The sequence below is a fragment of the Podarcis muralis genome, chromosome 6, assembly GCF_964188315.1.
Source record: "Podarcis muralis chromosome 6, rPodMur119.hap1.1, whole genome shotgun sequence".
NCBI lineage: Eukaryota > Metazoa > Chordata > Lepidosauria > Squamata > Lacertidae > Podarcis > Podarcis muralis.
Genome location: NC_135660.1, coordinates 9,413,480 through 9,432,279, shown reverse-complemented (window position 1 = coordinate 9,432,279; position 18,800 = coordinate 9,413,480). Strand labels below are relative to the sequence as shown.

General features: G+C 43.2%; 1 protein-coding gene across 9 annotated transcripts in view; it reads left to right on the top strand.

Annotated features, from left to right (window-relative positions):
* The window catches only part of ATP11B (ATPase phospholipid transporting 11B (putative)), an 81,310-nt gene that overhangs the window by 36,970 nt on the left and 25,540 nt on the right, over positions 1-18,800 (top strand). For all 9 annotated transcript variants that reach the window (XM_077929743.1, XM_028731653.2, XM_077929741.1 and 6 more), the window contains exons 11-25: positions 21-171; positions 1,155-1,352; positions 2,172-2,330; positions 3,123-3,298; positions 4,259-4,327; positions 5,935-6,008; positions 6,155-6,258; positions 7,039-7,220; positions 8,471-8,674; positions 8,935-9,088; positions 9,960-10,062; positions 11,751-11,896; positions 13,308-13,367; positions 14,403-14,530; positions 16,231-16,369. In XM_077929743.1, the coding sequence (XP_077785869.1) occupies positions 21-171; positions 1,155-1,352; positions 2,172-2,330; positions 3,123-3,298; positions 4,259-4,327; positions 5,935-6,008; positions 6,155-6,258; positions 7,039-7,220; positions 8,471-8,674; positions 8,935-9,088; positions 9,960-10,062; positions 11,751-11,896; positions 13,308-13,367; positions 14,403-14,530; positions 16,231-16,369 (2,047 nt within the window). The remainder of the gene's footprint in view (positions 1-20; positions 172-1,154; positions 1,353-2,171; positions 2,331-3,122; positions 3,299-4,258; positions 4,328-5,934; positions 6,009-6,154; positions 6,259-7,038; positions 7,221-8,470; positions 8,675-8,934; positions 9,089-9,959; positions 10,063-11,750; positions 11,897-13,307; positions 13,368-14,402; positions 14,531-16,230; positions 16,370-18,800) is intronic.

The window sequence follows — 18,800 nt, the reverse complement described above, 5'->3', positions numbered from 1 at the left end:
CGCCAATTTTGTTTCCTTAGGTCTATGAATTCCTTTTTGATCATCTATCTAATAATCCTCCTCTTTGAAGCAATCTTGAGTACAATATTGAAATATGCCTGGCAGTCTGAAGAAAAGTGGCATGAGCCTTGGTACAACCAGCAAACTGATCATGAAAGAAACAGCAGCAAGGTACAGTGTAAAATTATGTGCACATTCTAGGTGATTCCCCCCAGTGGCGTAGTGTGGGGGGTGCAGGGGGGGCCGGCCGCACCGGGCGCAACATCTGGGGTTAGGGCAAATCCACGGGTTAGGGGGCGCAAATCCACAGGTTAGGGGGCGCAAATCCACGGGTTAGGGGGCGCAAATTACTTGCCTTGCCCCAGGTGCTGACAACCCACGCTACGCCGCTGATTCCCCCTCTCCCCATGCTGCCTTGCCTAGTACTAGAGGGGTGTAGTCATGCTGCTTAGACAGTTACTTGCTCAGGGATTCCTTCTCTTCACTTCTAGGGAGCAGTGCCAGAATGTAAGTTTCCCAAGTTTGAGAGACATCCCATTGTTACAAGCCATTTTGCACATTGAGTAACTGATACTGGCATTGGTTTGTGCATGCACTAGCCAAGTCTACAGAGGCATATTAGCCTATGAAGTTAGTACTGCAAAAGGATTTCCTAGGGAAATGGTGCACTGCATCCTAGGTGGCACTTTGCAAAGGGTCCAGTATTTCATTGCAAAGGTGTATTTTAAGATGTGGCACAGTGGTTAGGCTTACATTGCAGAGAACTGAGTTCTGTTCCTGACTGAACCACAACAAAGCACACTGGGTCATCTTGGTTCTGTCGCTGTCTCTCAGACTAACTGACCTCACAGAGTTGCTTTGTGGATAAAATATGGCGGGGGGGGGGAGCAACCATGGATGCCGCTCAAAGCTATCTGAAGGTGGGATGCAACTATAACCTAAATAAAATAAAAACAAAATAATCACCCCAGTTCAAAGCTTTTATATAAACCCAAACAGAAAGGTTAGCTTTTTGAAGGAGATGTTGGTGTGTCCAGTTGATAATAAGTGACTAAAGGACAGCAGGGCATTTTGCAATGATTATTATTTATTCTTAAATAAATACGTTTCACTTTCAGTTTAGTGAATACTATTTCTCTTCCTTTCTCATTCAGATTCTGAGATTTATTTCAGATTTCCTTGCTTTCCTGGTCCTTTACAACTTCATTATTCCCATTTCACTGTACGTGACTGTTGAGATGCAGAAATTTCTAGGATCTTTTTTTATTGGTTGGGATCTTGACCTCTATCATGAAGAAACAAATGAGAAGGCCCAAGTGAATACTTCAGACCTCAATGAAGAGCTGGGACAGGTATAGAACGGATGTTTCAATATGATTTCCCCCACCCAGGTTCAGAACAGTCTATAATTCCAGTATCTGCTGAATTTATTCTAAAGTTGTTATTGATCAGTGATTTTGTGTACTTACCTTGCATTACCTATAAGCAGAGTGATGCACAATTCACACAAGCATGGGAAAGGTGCAGAATTTTGAACTGACATTCATTATTTTGAGAACTTTAGTTTTAAAGAACCATTTCCTACCCCTTAGAAAATGTGTAGAAATCTCTGAGACCAGAGAGAATTCAATGGGCTTTTTTAGTTGCTGTGGGTTGGGGCTTCAGTGCGATGCAATAGTGCCTCAATCCTTTTTATTATTTACTGGCGGTAGAACAAATTGTATAGCACATAGTTGCCTCCTGAAGACCCCAGTTTCAAAATTCTAGTACTTCAAATGAAAAGGAAAGGAGACGTTGGAGAATTCTTCCAACTGAAAGATGCACAGTGGACCAATGGCCTGACTCTGCTTAAAACAGTTTTGTACATTCAAAACTTATGCTAACTTTCCATAATGCAGGTTGCAGAAACCAGAGGATTGTGTTATCTTGATGCGTGCTTGTGTGTTAGGTCAACAGGGTTGAACGATTCATGATAGACAAAATAAAGTACTTTTATGCACTGGGCTTTTCCCCAGCGTTTTGCTATGTAATGGGATTTGAGTACCGCTTCCAGTTCAGCCTTGTGTCCTACAGATCACATCAACATTTTGTGTGCAGGTGGGGGAACAGACAAACTTGGTTTCACTGCTTCTAAACTTATTTTTCTTATCTCTCTTCTCAACTTACCATAGGTGGAGTATGTGTTTACAGATAAAACCGGTACATTAACTGAAAATGTGATGCAGTTTCGGGAATGTTCTATTAATGGTATAAAGTACCAAGAGATCAATGGCAAACTGGTTCCAGAAGGGCTGATTGAGGATTTTCCAGATGGAATACAGCCTAGACTGGTAAGATTTTCTCCCAGTTTCAATTGATTAATGTCTCATGTAATATTCTGGTTAAGTAGCTTAGCACTCCTCAAGATTTGTTTCCAAAAGGGACTTATTGAAGTGTTCAATAGGAGAATTGAATGATCGTTGAGCAGAGGTTTAGGTGCTTTTTTTTTTTAGGGACAGTGAATTGTTTATTTGGAGAAAACAGCCAGATGATGTGCACGCTTATTTCGAACAGTGTTCCATGGGACACTTTCCAAGTTAACTTTCATTGGATTGCAGTCATGCATCTTGAGCCTATCCATGTTCTTGCTTGAAAGCAAATCTGATTTCTTGCAGTGGGGCTTTACCCCAAGTGAGTGCTGCATAAGAGTGCAACCTTTAGCAAGAGCGACTATATACGTTGTGCATCCTCTTGGCTCATTTTTATGTGAGAGAGACTTCTAGATTTTGTGAAATGTTGCTTTGTGTATTGTCTGAGCTCACAGTACCACCGCTGCAAAGGATTGTTAGCACCATGTTTGCTGTAAGATGCGGATCCACTATAACCCTGCAGCACTTAGGATATTTTATGATGCCAGGTTGGATATTTCCAAGGTTTGGCAGTAGACAAGTGTCACAGTCTTAGGGTTCAGGAGAAGAAAGTGATTATGTTGTTTGCTGAGAAGTTGCCTCTCTTCCCTTTTGGTCTGAAAGTTCCGCAGGTTTTAGTAACTCCTTTCTTTAGAGAAGAATAAAAAGAATTGCTTGTCAATTTTGTGTTAACTTGTATTAATACCATGTTTTGCCTTCATGTTTTAAAAACAGACGGAAGAGGAGGAAATCTTCCTGAAAGCTGTTTGTCTCTGTCACACGGTGCAGATTAATAATGACCAAACTGACGGCATTTGTGACAGTCCTTGGCGTAGCAATGGCATATCCTCTCAGCTGGAATACTATGCCTCCTCCCCAGATGAAAAGGCTTTAGTCGAAGCTGCCCGCAGGTGAGGATTAGAAGCCAAGGTTTTGTGCATTATTTAGCAGGCAAAAATGGCAACGCTGGAGAAGTTGAAACTTGCATCGTTTGTCCCGTTGAGCCCGGAAGAGCAAGGAGAGTGATGAAACAAGCTTTTCGCCTTTCCTTGATTTAGCTCATAAAGCAAGCGTAGCTATTGGAGTGCCAGTTGGTCATTGAAGAGAGTATGACTTTCTTTAACATCTCATGGGGCCCCTGGAGCAGCTATGCATAATGAAGTAGTGACTCAAGGTCGTCATCCAGAGGAACTTTGCACAAGGCCAGATCTCTGGCAGGAGGGTAGCAGTGACTTTTAGCCCCTTCCTTTCCTCTTCAAGCTATATCCCTTCCTCACTGGTAACTTTCCTTTAATGAAAAGGTGCTTTTGAGACAAGGTCAGCTGGAACGTCAGCCGCCAGTACTGTTTTTGTATGATGTATATACAAATATATACAGAGGGGGTTATTGTTAGAGGTTTTAAATTATTACACGGACTATTTCATTGATAGGACAAAGGACTGTATTGAAATAATATAAAACTTAATAAAACAATAATTTTCCAATACAAAAAAATTGCAGCTTACAGCTTTTAGTCAAAATGTAGCTCCTGGGTAATGAAATAGACGTACCGTGATATTTAGAGGAACCAAAAGATTTGCGAAAAAATGTTAGAAAAAGAATACGAACCCCAAACAGCTCAATGATCTCTGAGCTCGATTAGTGGCCAGTGACACAGCAGGGGAAATTAAGAAGTATTACTGATTAGTTCTATGTCTGGAATCACGATTGCTTGTACAATGACTTTAATTCTTCTTTAAAATGTTGTTTTATTTCTAAGATAATTCTTCCTGCTGGAGCAGGGCAGTATAATGCTTTTTGGTATTATCCAAGCAAATTGTTTTCATGGGGACACTTTTTAAAACTGACTTCTTTCTTCCAAATTTTTAAGGGTTGGTGTTGTGTTTACTGGAGCAAGCGCAGAAAGTATGGAGCTTAAAAGCTGTGGAAAGCCAGAAAGGTTAGTAATTAAGCAGTAATAATGTTTCTCAGACTGTTAAGATTCTGTAAGGTGTCTCAATCAGTGTTGATACATCAAACCAATCTGCATTATGCCCTCTTAGCAAAAAGCAGTTTAACTGGCTTACCTTTAATCTCAGAGGAGAACTCTCTTTGGCAATCACTCGAAGCTGAGTAAGATTGTCTTCCATAAACACGGTTTTAACAGTGAGTCCGTAAGTGACTGTGGAGGCCAGTTCTGGATCCACACATCCTTCCACAGTGGGGACATAGGTTTCCGGGCGCGAGTTGATCACTGTCAGGGTTTGCCAAGTGTGCCGCCTTCGTAGCACATTTCTCCCTTTCCTGAGTTCGAGCATCTTCAAAGCCCATGACACCTTTGGTAAAGGCTGTTCTCCAACTGGAGAGCTTGCAGGCCAGTGTTTCCCAGTTGACAATGTTTATACTACATTTTTTAAAAATTTGCCTTGAGAGAGTCTTTGTTGACCACCAGCAATACGCTTTCCATTTTCAAGTTTAACTGGAAACTCATTTGGCTCCTAAGTTCAGTCTCTGGCATTTCCAGTTACAGATTCTTATATATTAGGGTGGAGGTTAAACAAGACTTAGTTAGATGGGCCATTGGTTGGACTTATTATGCCTGTTGATCAATTTGTCCACTTATGTCATATTATTCATAAATGACAAATGGAGGCAGGCTTGAAGGCAGATTTGATTGCAATATCTACACCATAGTTAGCTTATTTAGTCATTATCTGTGATACATTGCAACTGCATGAGGTGGGGGGGGAATGCCAATTATATAATATGTTTGCTTGAAAATAGGATAGCTGTATGTCGGTCACAGATACATTCTTGTCTGATTGGCAGTGGCTCTTCATAAGCCACGAACGAGAAGTTTGTTGCTTTTAACTGTCACTTGGCAGGTCACAGCTTTAAAACATTCCAGTGTTTTAAAACACGTTTGGATAAATATGTAGTGAGCATTCTGTTTTTTCAAAGTGTATATTCTAATATACAATGAAGAGAAGTGTGTGGTCCTAAATTGAGTTCCTCCGAAGGAAAGGAATTCTGAAAACACAAGGAGCGTAGACTAGATAAATGGAAGATCTTCAATAGAAGGATTATATCTAGAAACATGCTTGTTTCTGTACATGTATTCTTCACCTGCGTCTTGAGTCTCAGATGCCCCTTGAGTCTCGCCACCTCATCCATGTTTGAGGGTTAAAAGCTGCTCCCTGTTCCTGCATCCACCCAGTGTCTGAGCTGGGAGAATGCTGCTGCTTTTCTCCAGCCTCATCAGTGCAGCAGCAGGCATGTACTTTTCTGTAGCTCTTGTGGTTCTTTAGATTCAACAATTTGTAGAGGAGTAGCTGCCTTAGTTTTGGGCAGCAAACAGCAAGAGTCTTGAGTACCTTAAGTAACTAACAAACTTATTATGGTACGGTCTGTAAAAACTTGTGCCATAATAGATTGTGCCATAATAGATTTGTTAAGTCTTTAAGGTGCTACAAGACTCTCTGTTAGGTTTAACAAGTAATACTGTATTGATATTTTTGCCTTCAGTTTTTTAATACATACTGTAAAGATGATCCTTCCCTTTTGAAGGTACAAATTACTACATGTTTTGGAGTTTGATGCAAATCGCAGAAGAATGAGCGTAATTGTAGAAAGCCCATCAGGTAAGAAACATCATGCATATTTATTGCTCCTTACCTTGCTTCTTAAACCAAAAATTCCTGCATCAGCTTCCTTGTTGGGGACTCTTCTGGATGCTGAACAGGTTACTATGAACTGTAAACATGATTTACACTTAAATCCTTTGCAGGTGAGAAGCTCTTATTCACCAAAGGTGCAGAATCCGTTATTCTTCCTCGCAGTACAAGTGGAGAGGTAGAAAAAACCAGAATTCATGTGGATGAATTTGCTTTGGTATGTAAAAGTGGTGTTTTTTTGCTTTTCTTTCAAATTTGCTAGTAGATCTACGTAAAACTTCTGCCAAAGTTGAGAACCAGTTAGTGCTGTGGTTGACACAGATGGCTTATGGATACAGAAGATTGATGACTGTTCAATGTGGGACTAAGAGCTGATTCATACACGGGGGATTCCCTGCTCCTTGCTGTCTCCTTCAGGGGCTTGTGAGCTCAGACACCCAGGCAGGGTTGAGTAAAAGTTGAATTTGTATCAGCTACTCCCTGCTGATAGGTTCCTATGGCCACTGTCAGTCCCGTGATGTGAACACCTTGAAAAAGTGCCACTCCCTTGCGAGAGGCCAGAGCCGTGAGATGGGGGCTATCCCATTTTTGAATCTGAATAATAATAGAATGAAAGTTGCCTTGTCCAGAGCACCTGCAGATTATGGTCAACCAGTTGTATTGTGGAATTGGTTTTTGCATTGCTTTTGTCTTTCAGGTGCTCTTCCTACCCTTTCACTTCACTTTGTTTATTGCAAGATATGGGGCAGCAACAACAGGCCTCTGGGTGTCAATGATTTATTTATTTCTGTACCGCAAACGCATATAAAATATATGCCATGTACAAGATCTCATTTAACACCACATGACAAACAAAACCAAAGCAAAATACATGAAAGAGAGTAAAGTACAGAATGGGTCACCACCCAGCTTGTAAAAAACAGTAAAACATTTAGAAATCTGGTGGATGTCAGTTGAACCTATCTAATGCTGAAGTAACCCTTTTTGCTTTTCACAGAAAGGATTAAGAACTCTGTGTGTAGCTTACAGAAAATTCACCGCTAAGGAGTATCAGGAAGTCGAAAAACGCCTTTTTGAGGCAAAAACCGCTTTACAACAGCGGGAAGAGCGATTGTCGGAGGTGTATAACTTTATAGAAAATGACCTGGTACTACTTGGAGCTACAGGAGTGGAAGACAAGTATGTACTACCTGAACTAATTATTCGGATGTGGGACTTCTGCCCACCCACTGCAGGGCAGCTTGCAAATTAATCCGTTCCATGCAAATTGGGGATTGGTTCCCTTCCTGTGGGGGTGATCTGAGTATATAGCCCACCCCTCAATCACATATTGTGCCATGGTAAGCTATGTGCATGTAGGCAGAGTCTGTGATGCTTCTCACCCTCTCAAAATGCAAGAGAGTACAGTCAGGGCCATTGCACCTGTAGTTGGAAGTGCAGTAGCTTTGCTCTCAACTCCATACTGCCATGGGAAGTGAATAGGCAGCATGCAGTTTCTATGTATCAGGTTGAAATCAATGCTCTCGGCATGAAAACCTTAGGTGTTTAGTGGCTGGAAAATCTTAATTGCGTGGCTGTGCTATATACCTTGTGCCAGCCAGCCTGACACTAGCAGGCATGAGCATTCATTGAATTTGGTGAAGTATGTTACTAAATACAAATGTTTAAAAGTACGGTGTGTAAAGGCTTGGTGTAGAAGCCTAAGATAATGGGTGCCTCTTGAAGCTAGTGTAGGTATTATATACATAATATACATATATAATATGCATTATAAGCTCTACTGGTAAAAGGTAAAGGGACCCCTGACCATTAAGTCCAGTCGCAGACGACTCTGGGGTTGCGGCGCTCATCTCGCTTTACTGGCCAAGGGAGCCGGCATACAGCTTCCGGGTCATGTGGCCAGCATGACTAAGCCACTTCTGGCGAACCAGAGCAGCACACGGAAACGCCGTTTACCTTCCCGCTGGAGCGGTACCTATTTATCTACTTGCACTTTTACGTGCATTCGAACTGCTAGGTTGGCAGGAGCTGGGACCGAGCAACCGGAGCTCACCTCTTCATGGGGATTCAAACCGCCTACCTTCCGATTGGCAAGCCCAAGACTCAGTGGTTGACACCACAGCACAACCTGCGCTCGACTGGAGAATGAAACAAAGCACTGAACTTGGTATTAAAGCTGGAATTCAGCGTAATGAGAATTTGTGGAGGGTTTTTAAACATTTGTGGTTGGAAAAGGCATGCTTGAGAGTGTGCGGACTGCGGATAGGATAATCTCAGAAGCCAGAGCATTTCTAGAATAACTCTTCCGGTGATTTGAGAACAGGGCTTCTTTAGCAAAACCAGACTAAATCAAGCACAGGGAGACACGTTGTAATCATAAACAAATCAGTTGTAGCATTGTTGACAAGAATGGCTTGTTTTACTTTCAGACTCCAAGACAAAGTCCAGGAAACCATAGAAGCGCTCCGACTGGCAGGTATTAAAGTGTGGGTGCTCACTGGCGACAAGCACGAAACCGCTGTCAGTGTCAGTTTATCTTGCGGACACTTCCATAGAACCATGAACATCCTGGAACTTGTGCAACACAAATCAGACAGTACATGTGCAGAGCAGCTGAGGCAGCTAGCCAGAAGGTAAAATGCTGTGCTGTGTCTGGGTGGATAACGTTAACAGCTCTTAATGCAGAACTCTCTCGATACATAAATAAGCCAGTCTCTTTGCATCTCCCATCTTTGCTGCATGACTCTTCACCTGATGCTACCAAGCCTGTTGCTTTGGGAAGGGGGAGGGAATCTTTGTCCTTCGGGTTCTTTTGAGGATTTGGTCTTCAGCAAAAGGGGGTGGGGGTGAGGAATGGATTGCAAGCAGTAACATTTCCTCCTTCCCTTGTTAGAATAGAGGAGGACCATGTAATCCAGCATGGGCTGGTGGTGGACGGGACCAGCCTCTCCCTCGCACTCAGGCAGCATGAGAAGCTCTTCATGGAAGTCTGCAGAAATTGCTCTGCCGTCCTGTGCTGTCGCATGGCGCCTCTGCAGAAAGCAAAGGTAATTTGCTCAGGTTGCAGGGTCTTCTAGCAGCCACGATCTGCTGTGGAGGCGCCCTCAACACTTGTAGCATCCTCTGTTATTTATTTAATGCCTTGCTAATGGACTGGTTCGGGACGCGGGTGGCGCTGTGGGTTAAACCACAGAGCCTAGGACTTGCCGATCAGAAGGTCGGCGGTTCGAATCCCCGCGGCGGGGTGAGCTCCTGTTGCTCAGTCCCTGCTCCTGCCAACCTAGCAGTTCGAAAGCATGTGCAAGTAGATAAATAGGTACCGCTCTGGAGGGAAAGTAAACGGCATTTCCGTGTGCTGCTCTGGTTCGCCAGAAGCGGCTTAGTCATGCTGGCCACATGACCCGAAAGCTGTATGCCGGCTCCCTCGGCCAATAAAGCGAGATGAGCGCTGCAACCCCAGAGTCGGTCATGACTGGACCTAATGGCCAGGGGTCCCTTTACCTTTAATGGACTGGTTGAGAGCCAAACAGCAGCATAGCCATGCCCTTCCTATCCCCCATTCAAGTACTCTATACTGATGTAGTCTCTCACACTTGAATGGTTATAGAGCAAGCCTGAAACATGCGAAAACATTACAGTCCACATTCTTACTCTAGGCATCAAAAATTTGACTTCCAGCTACCATCCAAGAATACATTACTCCCTTAATCTGCGTCTGGAGAACAGAGGTGGTAGGTCCTTACCCCAAGAAGCTTAAAGTGTTTATTTTTTTAATGTATGCAAGCTTTGGTGGATTCTTAATCACTGTCCTGCCTACTGACTTTGCTAATGGCATTTTGTTATTTGAGCAGCTCCACAAAAACCCTCAAAAGGCAGTACCTGGGGTTCCATTTTTTAAAACCCTGTTTTTCTGTACAGGTTGTGCGGCTGTTGAAAACCTCTCCAGAGAAGCCTATTACATTAGCTATAGGAGATGGAGCTAATGATGTGAGCATGATACAGGAAGCTCATGTTGGGATAGGTAAGAGCCTTCTCGTTGTGCAGTTCTATCTAGGTTTTTTTGTTTTGGAGTCTTCAGAGTCTCCTTGCATTCAATAAGCGGAGTTATGATACGTATCTGCTCTGTGCACGAAAGACCTGGGGGATAAACAAGAGGCTCTGTCTGCACACGGATGACATATAAAAATGTATTTATAGCTCCCTTTTAGCCAAGGTTTTCTTCTAAAGAGGCTTACAGTTTTTAAAGCAAAGGTATGATATAGTTAGGGACGTGGGGGGCACTGTGGGTTAAACCACAGAGCCTAGGACTTGCTGATCAGAAGGTCAGTGGTTCGAATCCCTGCAATGGGGTGAGCTCCCATTGCTCAGTCCCTGCTCCTGCCAACCTAGCAGTTTGAAAACACATCAAACTGCAAGTAGATAAATAGGTAGCACTCCGGCGGGAAGGTAAACCGCGTTTCCATGCACTGCTCTGGTTCACCAGAAGCGGCTTAGTCATGGTGGCCACATGACCCGGAAGCTGTACGCTGGCTCCCTCGGCCAATAAAGCGAGATGAGCGCCGCAACCCCAGAGTCGGCCACGACTGGACCTAATGGTCAGGGGCCCCTTTACCTTTACCTTTATGATATAGTTTAGAGCAGCCTTCCTCAGCCTGGTGCCTGGCTTGGGCTGATGGGAGTTGTAGCGCAAAACATCCAGAGGGCACCCAGCTGAGTAAGGCTGATTTGGAGGATATGCTGGGGGGGGGGGAGGCAGTGTCTTCTGACCCCTGGGAATATATGACCCAGTCCAGGTTCTCCCAGAGGGACGTGACGGAAGGGGCTAGCAGATGGTGAAAATGCCAGTCTGCAGAAGCAGCCCTTCCATTGACCTTCCAAGTTCCTGGCGCCAAAAAGAAAATAGGGGAAATACCTATGTAAAGAAGCGGGGGGGGGGGGGGGAGGAGCATACGTGGGACTTGAGTTTGTGTGTCCTTACTTTGTAGACGCTTAGCTTGCTTTCCACTCCATTGATTTAACCTTTGTATTGTGCTCAAAGCAGCTCACAATAATGGCAATGACATTGAAAATTAGCAAACATCACAATCCCTATAATAGTATCAAAAATGCAGTAGCATACAAATAAAGCAACAAAAAACCCATTGATGAATTAATACAAATCAATACACACTCGCAACAATTCAGAATGCCAGAAGGCGGTGCTGAGCACCAGCCCTTTTCTGTAGCATCTGTAAGACATTCGTATGCATCTGTAAGACAGTGCATAGAGTTGGGCAGAATCTGTTTTAGAAGACCATTTACACAGGGAAAATACTACGCCAGTATTTTCTTGCAAAAATTAGAAGCCTTCATTTTTATTCACCTACTTGCTCTCACACAGTGATGCTAATTACATGTGGCCTTTTTATTTCTAATCCAAAGCAACAGGCAAGTGATTTTTTTAGAAACTTGTGCTACATGAATTGAGTTCATTCTTGCAGTACGGAACTGAGCATTATTGGGCTTGTTGTTGTTATTAAAAGCCCCAGACTAGACAACAACAGCAACAACAACACAGCCTTACACGTGCAAGACCTCTCTTCTAGTCATTTTTTCCAGTTGCTTGTGTTAGTTTTACTGTGTTTCAGGCCACTACCTTTGATTTTTGCATGCCTCGGGGGCAGGTGATAAAGTCACCTTAATTTTTCTTTTGTTCTCCATATATTACAGGTATTATGGGTAAAGAAGGAAGACAAGCTGTAAGAAACAGTGACTATGCAATTGCAAGATTTAAATTTCTTTCCAAATTACTTTTGGTCCACGGCCACCTTTATTATATTAGAATAGCAACCCTTGTACAGTACTTTTTTTACAAGGTAAGTTCCTGCAGATCATGACTGCATCTTTCTGTTGCTCTGATGGTACTTTCTGTTGTTCTGATGGTACTTCCTTAAGGTTAACTGCACCAGGTGGAAGAACATTCAGAAATGCCTAAACAGGACCTCTGTTAACCAAACACATAACTTCAGAAGTTATCCACTGCTGGTCTTTTAAGGACTCTGCATTGCCACACACATCATTCAAAGCTATAATATGGAATTGTCTTCAGCATGGTACTTTGCAATCTTAACATTTATTGGCAGAGCTGAGATACCTTTAACTGACTCAGTCTGGAACTTTCTTACATTAGAGAAGGAAATTTTCCTGTTTCTTCTTCTTCTTTTGCTCCATCCTGCATTGCTCAAGAACTCTGGTCTTCCAGATAAGCCTTTTGGGGTTTGCAGATGGGATAAGAGTATGGTAACTTCCCTTCCCTTAACTTGGGATTCAAGCTGAAAATGATTGTCATTTAAACGGCATGGTTTGCAAACCAGGTAGTTTCAGTACAGTAGTATTGTGTCATGGGTCGGGGGTTACATTCCAGGGATGGCACATCTACGCAAAAAAATGTGTATATACTTGAACCACCCCCATGTGGTGAACCTTACCTTCCAAGCAAGGCAGAGAGCTTGCCAGCTTGCTTTCCAGGCTCTGGGATGCTCTCGCAAGATCTCACAGGGCCATCTGAGTTCCTGTGAAATCTCACAAGTGCATCCTGGAGCCCAGGAAGTAAGTATGAGAGCTTAACATCTCTTTCCATGCTGGGAAAACCCAGTGCAAAAGGAGCTTTTTAGCTCTCTGCCTTATGTGCAATTAATTTTTAGGATTTGAGCCAGCCAGCCTTCAACCACACAAGGTTGAAATTGTGCAAGTTCACTGTGCACAGAATGTGATCATACTTTACCTAGTTTTATAAGGTAACTGTGGCTTCCATGTGATGAACACATAATGAAAAACCATGGTCAATAGACAAGGAAAGAGGGATCCCTCCTTGGGGGGGGGGGGGGCAGGGTCCACATGCTCTCTATTTGTAAACCATAATTGTCAGAGCTGTTAAGTCTTCACTCTAGTGTAGACTTAGAACCTGAGGTTCTTTATTTGGTAATGGAAACAATGGTATCTGAGATAGAGGAGAGCATTTTAATGTATCATGAATATTACCCACATTAGAACTTTCCTTTTTAGTCCAACCAGTGTGTCCTAGCTAGCTGTATCTTATTACCCTGATCCTGAATTTGATAGTGTCCAGGATTATAAATCTGTGTAAGGTTGGGATTTGCTCTGTTCCTCCTAGGATTCCTAATTAAACATTATGGCTAGTGGCCTATATAAACGTTTCAATATCTGTGATATGCTGTACTTGCTTGATGCCGCTTAACTGGTTCTGCTTCACTTTTTGTTTTCCAGAATGTGTGCTTTATTACACCACAGTTTTTATATCAATTCTTTTGCTTGTTTTCACAACAAGTAAGTATTCATTTGAATGTTTCTTCCAGTTCCTCACCCCACCGCAATGCATTTATGGGTGGATATAGAGAAGTGAGAGAAAGAAAAATAGAATATTTTATATTATACGATAGATAAAACAGAATGACTGTTCCTACAGCCAAATAACCCTTAAGTATCATCTTGGTCCCTGACAGGGTGAGCTCCCGTTGCTCAGTCCCAGCTCCTGCCAACCTAGCAGTTCGAAAGCACGTCAAAGTGCAAGTAGATAAATAGGTACTGCTCTGGTGGGAAGGTAAACGGCGTTTCTGTGCACTGCTCTGGTTTCACCAGAAGTGGCTTAGTCATGCTGGCCACATGACCCGGAAAAACTGTCTGCAGACAAACGCCGGCTCCCTTGGCCAGTAAAGCGAGATGAGCACCGCAACCCCAGAGTTGGTCATGACTGGACTTAACTGTCAGGGGTCCTTTACGTTTACCTTTAACATCTTGGTATCACTTCTCTTCTCTACCCCCCCCCCTTTTTTTTGTCTATCTTCCTTTAAAATTATCATTTGTAAAGTCATAGAAATATACAAGAACTCTTCCGTGTCTGTGGGGAAGATTTTTATTTTCAATGTGAAAATAGTCTCAAGGGTCATTTAAAGACTTTGCCCTACAGAATGAGAGATGCCCAAAGTGAAGTGATGCCCATCTTTGTACCAGTTGGTTGGGTGCCAACCTTGTTCCTTTCTCTGAGGTGTTAGGGTCTACAAGAAACTTCAAAAGAGTAGCCTTGTGCTAGGAAGCTGAAAACACATTTAGAGGACGATGAACTCATAACATTCACTAGTTCTTGTAGTTTGAAGCATCACTGTAAGTAAGCTGCAGTGAGGGAATGGGGGCATATTGGTTTTGTGGTGTACCTTTGACGTTATAAAACTGGATGCCTTTTGGTTTTATAGAAATAAAACCTGGCTTTTGAATTGCTCGCAACTGAGCACTTTTGACTCTTAAGTCCTGTCTCCTGTTTCTGCATTTCAGAACCACTAATTCCCCTCCTTTCCTGCTTTTCAGACTCTGTACGACAGTGTGTACCTGACTTTGTACAACATTTGTTTCACCTCCCTGCCAGTCCTCATGTACAGTCTTTTTGAACAGCACGTGCATCCCCATGTATTACACAGCAAGCCAACGCTGTATCGGTAAGCATGCTCTGCTGGGGGGAGGGCTGTGATTAATAAATGAGTAATGGGGCATTCCCCCCCCCACCTCAAGTGGTAGAAAAACAGTGGCACCAGAAGCTGTTAAAAGCACCAGTACTAGATGATCCCAGCCTGCTTGTTTCCATGTAACTGGCAGATATTCTTCTTGTGAACACTAAATAACAGAAAAGTGGATGAGCCATAGTCAGTCGTCAAAGCAAACACAGTGGTACCTCTGGTTACGAACGCTTCAGGTTATGAGATCCGCTAACCCAGAAGTAGCTGCTCCTGGTTGTGAACTTTGCCCCAGGATGTGAATGGAAATCACACACCAGAGGCCCCATTAGCAAAAGTGCGCCTCAGGATAAGAACAGTTTCAGCTTAAGAACGGACCTCCGGAACGAATTAAGTTCGTAACCAGAGGTACCACTGAAGCATCACTTTAGCTAATGGGGCCTCCTGCTGCTGCCGCACCGCCGGAGCATGATTTCTGTTCTCATCCTGAAGCAAAGTTCTTAACCCGAGGTATTATTTCTGGGTTAGTGGAGTCTGTAACCTGAAGCGTATGTAACCTGAAGCGTATGAAACCCGAGGTACCACTGTATATAGTTTGCACATGGAAGATTCCTTGCTCAGTCTAGCCATCTCCCTTTGATGACGGCAGGACTGGGCTGAGACTGTTCCAAAGAAGGGGAGGCAACGCTAGGCTAAATGAGTCCAAGGGTCAGGCTGTAACTCTGAGGCTAGGGAGCCCCTGGCCCTCCAGATATTGCTGGACTGCAACTCCCATCCGCATCAGCTTGGTCCCAACCGTGAGAGATGATGGGATTTGTAGTTTCAGCAACATCTGGAAGAGCCACAGGTTCCCCACCTCCTGCTATAAGGCAATCACATATTCATGAGGTCAGTTTTTAATAACGTTCAGGAACGTTTGTGTCGGTGCAGGGAACACCAAAAAGCTGTCCTCTTCTCTGATAGTATGACAGAACATCTTCTCATCTGTTTGACAGAATGACACTCAGAATACGCAAAATAGTTTTCTTTGCTTGGAAAACTATTGAACCTGCCATGGTACTTTTCATTCTTCAAATCGGGTACGGAGTAAAACTTCAAAATCAAATGTCAGGATGGATAGCTGGCTGCCTTCATTTGTTGAGGGAGATCAGTCACAGATGTTTCCATTCCGCTCTGAAAACTAAGGAGACGCTACCCTTAACATTTGAATCCTAGGTTTTGTTAATTTAAGAATTTTGCTAGAGAATGCCAAGAGATTTTTTTTGAGAGACTGGGCTGAACCACATCACCGCAGAGCTGCAAAAGCTAAGAACCTGTGAAGCCCTCTGGTTTCAAAGCTTGAAATGTACTGCTTGATCTGTTAAAAGATCAGTTTATCTGTATAAGTCCTGGCTCCCATAAATTCATCAATCAAGCCAATTGTATTTTGACAAATGGGGGAAACTGGCTCATTGGGGAATGTTCCTGGAGGCCGCAAGGTCGGTACATCATTTAATTTTGCAGTGACACTATCAGATGTTTATCCTATTGCATCTCAGGTGGCTAGAGAACGTTTTTATGGTTTTACCAGAAGAGGTGCTCTCTGATGCAATGGTGATTGTATCTCAAGTGCATACAGAATTAAAATGGGCTTTCTGTTAATTGGAAAGTAGCAGTAAAGGCCTTGTATCCTTTTCCCTTTACAGAGACATCAGTAAAAATGCCCACTTGGGCTTTAAGCCTTTCCTTTACTGGACCTTCCTGGGATTCGTTCATGCTTTTGTTTTCTTCTTTGGCTCATATATTCTGATGGGAGAAGACACTTCGTTGCTGGGAAATGGCCAGGTAAGGTAGAATGCACACTTATGATAGAGAAATCACAATCACCTGTAACATTTCTGGGAAGTTTATGTTCCATTGACTACAAAATCACTTGTTAGGCATATTTAAACCATGGGTGTCTTAAGCTATTTAAATATGATTTTCTGTAGGTTTTGACCTCTCATGCAGCCGGGGCTAAATCAACCATTGTTGTAAGTGAGCAAAAGCATATGGTGGCCTTCTAAACAAGAATATTGTGAGGGTACCTCCACGTGGATAACACAGAGATCTTGTTCTTGGGCTGCCCAGATCATAGCAGAGCATAATGGTCTTTGTGTTTATCATGTGGCGGTTAGTCCAGTCTCTTAATTCCAGTTGTTTGGAAATGTTAAAAATGCTGTTGGCTTGCCCAACTTGAGGATCACCATGTCAATGCACTTAGTGCCTTGATATGGTGGCGAATAACTCAAAATACTTTTACAGAGCACTTAACTGTGTTAATTGGGCTGACATATGTTCTCTCTAATCCTTACAGGGTGATTGCATTACTCTTTCCTGTATTGCAAATTGGATGTAGGCGGGTTGAGAGGTTGGGAATTACATTAAGGCTACCTGGCAAGTTTATGGGGGAAGAGCCATCGGAACAAGGACTTCTGGGTTTATAACTTAGTCACAACATTTATTCCATTTAGCAGTGAAGGAGGCTTGTGTCTGCTTTCCTCCTTTTCTGTGCATGCATAGGATTGGGGAGTGGCAATTAGTGGTGGCGTCCCACAACAGAATTCAGCAACTTGGTTCTGTGCTATCCATGTCATTGCAGCAAAATTCACCTATTGCTGGCAACTGCCATAGCTGAACTAATTCAGTAGTCAGTTTGAGCCTCCAGGCGCTCCTTTTTCGGTTGCTTCCTAGGCCGTTCCTAGCCTGTCCACATTGAAAGTGAGACTGAGGGTTTTGATGGTCCACGTCTGCCACAATAAAAATCACTCCAGGGTACAGCTTGGCTTTACCCTGTCAAGCGATGAGGAGGAGTTTGGCCATGCATCAGCTGTGGCTAAATGCTTATTTGTGATGGGTCATAGTTGGACTGCAGGCAGAGTTTCTTTTCCCTCCCCATGAGATCCTTTTAACCAACCTGAAATCTGCGGTAGAATGGGACACAGTGGTTTCAGCCAAGAATTTTGTCACGGTTGAAGCTAAGAGAGAATGTTTTTCTGTGAATGTCTCTGCCTCTCTCTCGCTCTCTCTCCTATCTATCTCCTCTGTCTCTCTTTCTAATTCATAGCCTTACTCTGTCATACTGTACTTCAATTTGATCTTTTAGTTTTCTCCCCCCCCCCCTTTTTTCACGCTGTGCATGTCATCAGATGTTGAAATCTAACAGGCAAATGGTAAGAGTCTGTGTTGTAGGAAGAGCGATACAGAAATCAGCAGATACAGTGTCTTTGTATCTGTGGTGAAGAATGCAGCATGTATCCTCCATGAATACATTCAAAAATAAATGGTGGCAAGAGATTGTCTGTCTATGTCTCACTTCAGGTGACAGCGACACTGTGTGATGGATAGACACTTTATGTGTTAAGTGTAATTTTACTCTAGAAGTACTTCTATATATTATAATCCTGGAATAGATGAAGAAACCCTAGTACTAAACCCAGTATTAAAGGACTATCTGTGTAAACAGACTGACAGTGTATTTCTTACAATGCTGAGCACAGAGCAGATGAGCATAACTGCTGCGCAAGTGTGGGCTGCTTCTCTTCACCCCCCCCCCCCCCTACAAAAAAATAGTTGCAGATTTTGGATGTTTACCATCATCTAGCACTCCTCCGTGGAATAGTATCACCATAGCCACAAGCTGTTGGTCAAAAGTGCCTCCTGCTTGCTTGCTTGCTAGGGGGAGTCTTTGTGGACAAGTCGTCCATTAAGTGGTTTTTGGGTGGGGGCGGGACACAGGCCGCACTTTAAGTGAGCCCAGCAGTGCTCCTGGTTTTCAGTTTTTGGTAGCTCTCAAGAGGTTTTGCTGTACAATTCTTAGGGAGAAATTGGAAGGGCAAACCAAGAAATGGGGTGTGGGATAAATTTCCTCTTTAGGAGACTATGGTGTCTTCATATTGAGCATCTCAACAAATAGGCCTCATAGTTGCCGTGTGTTCCTTTCTTTAAAGCAGCTATTGTGTTGGGGCTGAAGACGCCCAGCCAGCAACTTCCATGTACTTGGTTTCCTCCAGTGTGTGGCTAAGGGGTGAACTGAAGATCCCTTCCTCCCCTATAGGTTTCCATTGAATACAATTTAGTAGAATATTCTTCCCTTCCTTGTACATTTCTGGCTAGAGTCTTTCATTGTCTCCATTCTGGTAATCCTCATGACCCGTGAGATGAAATGCATCTTCTCACACTTTCATCTAATCTACACAGCAATATTTTAAGACTTCATGGTCATTAAGGGTAGCAG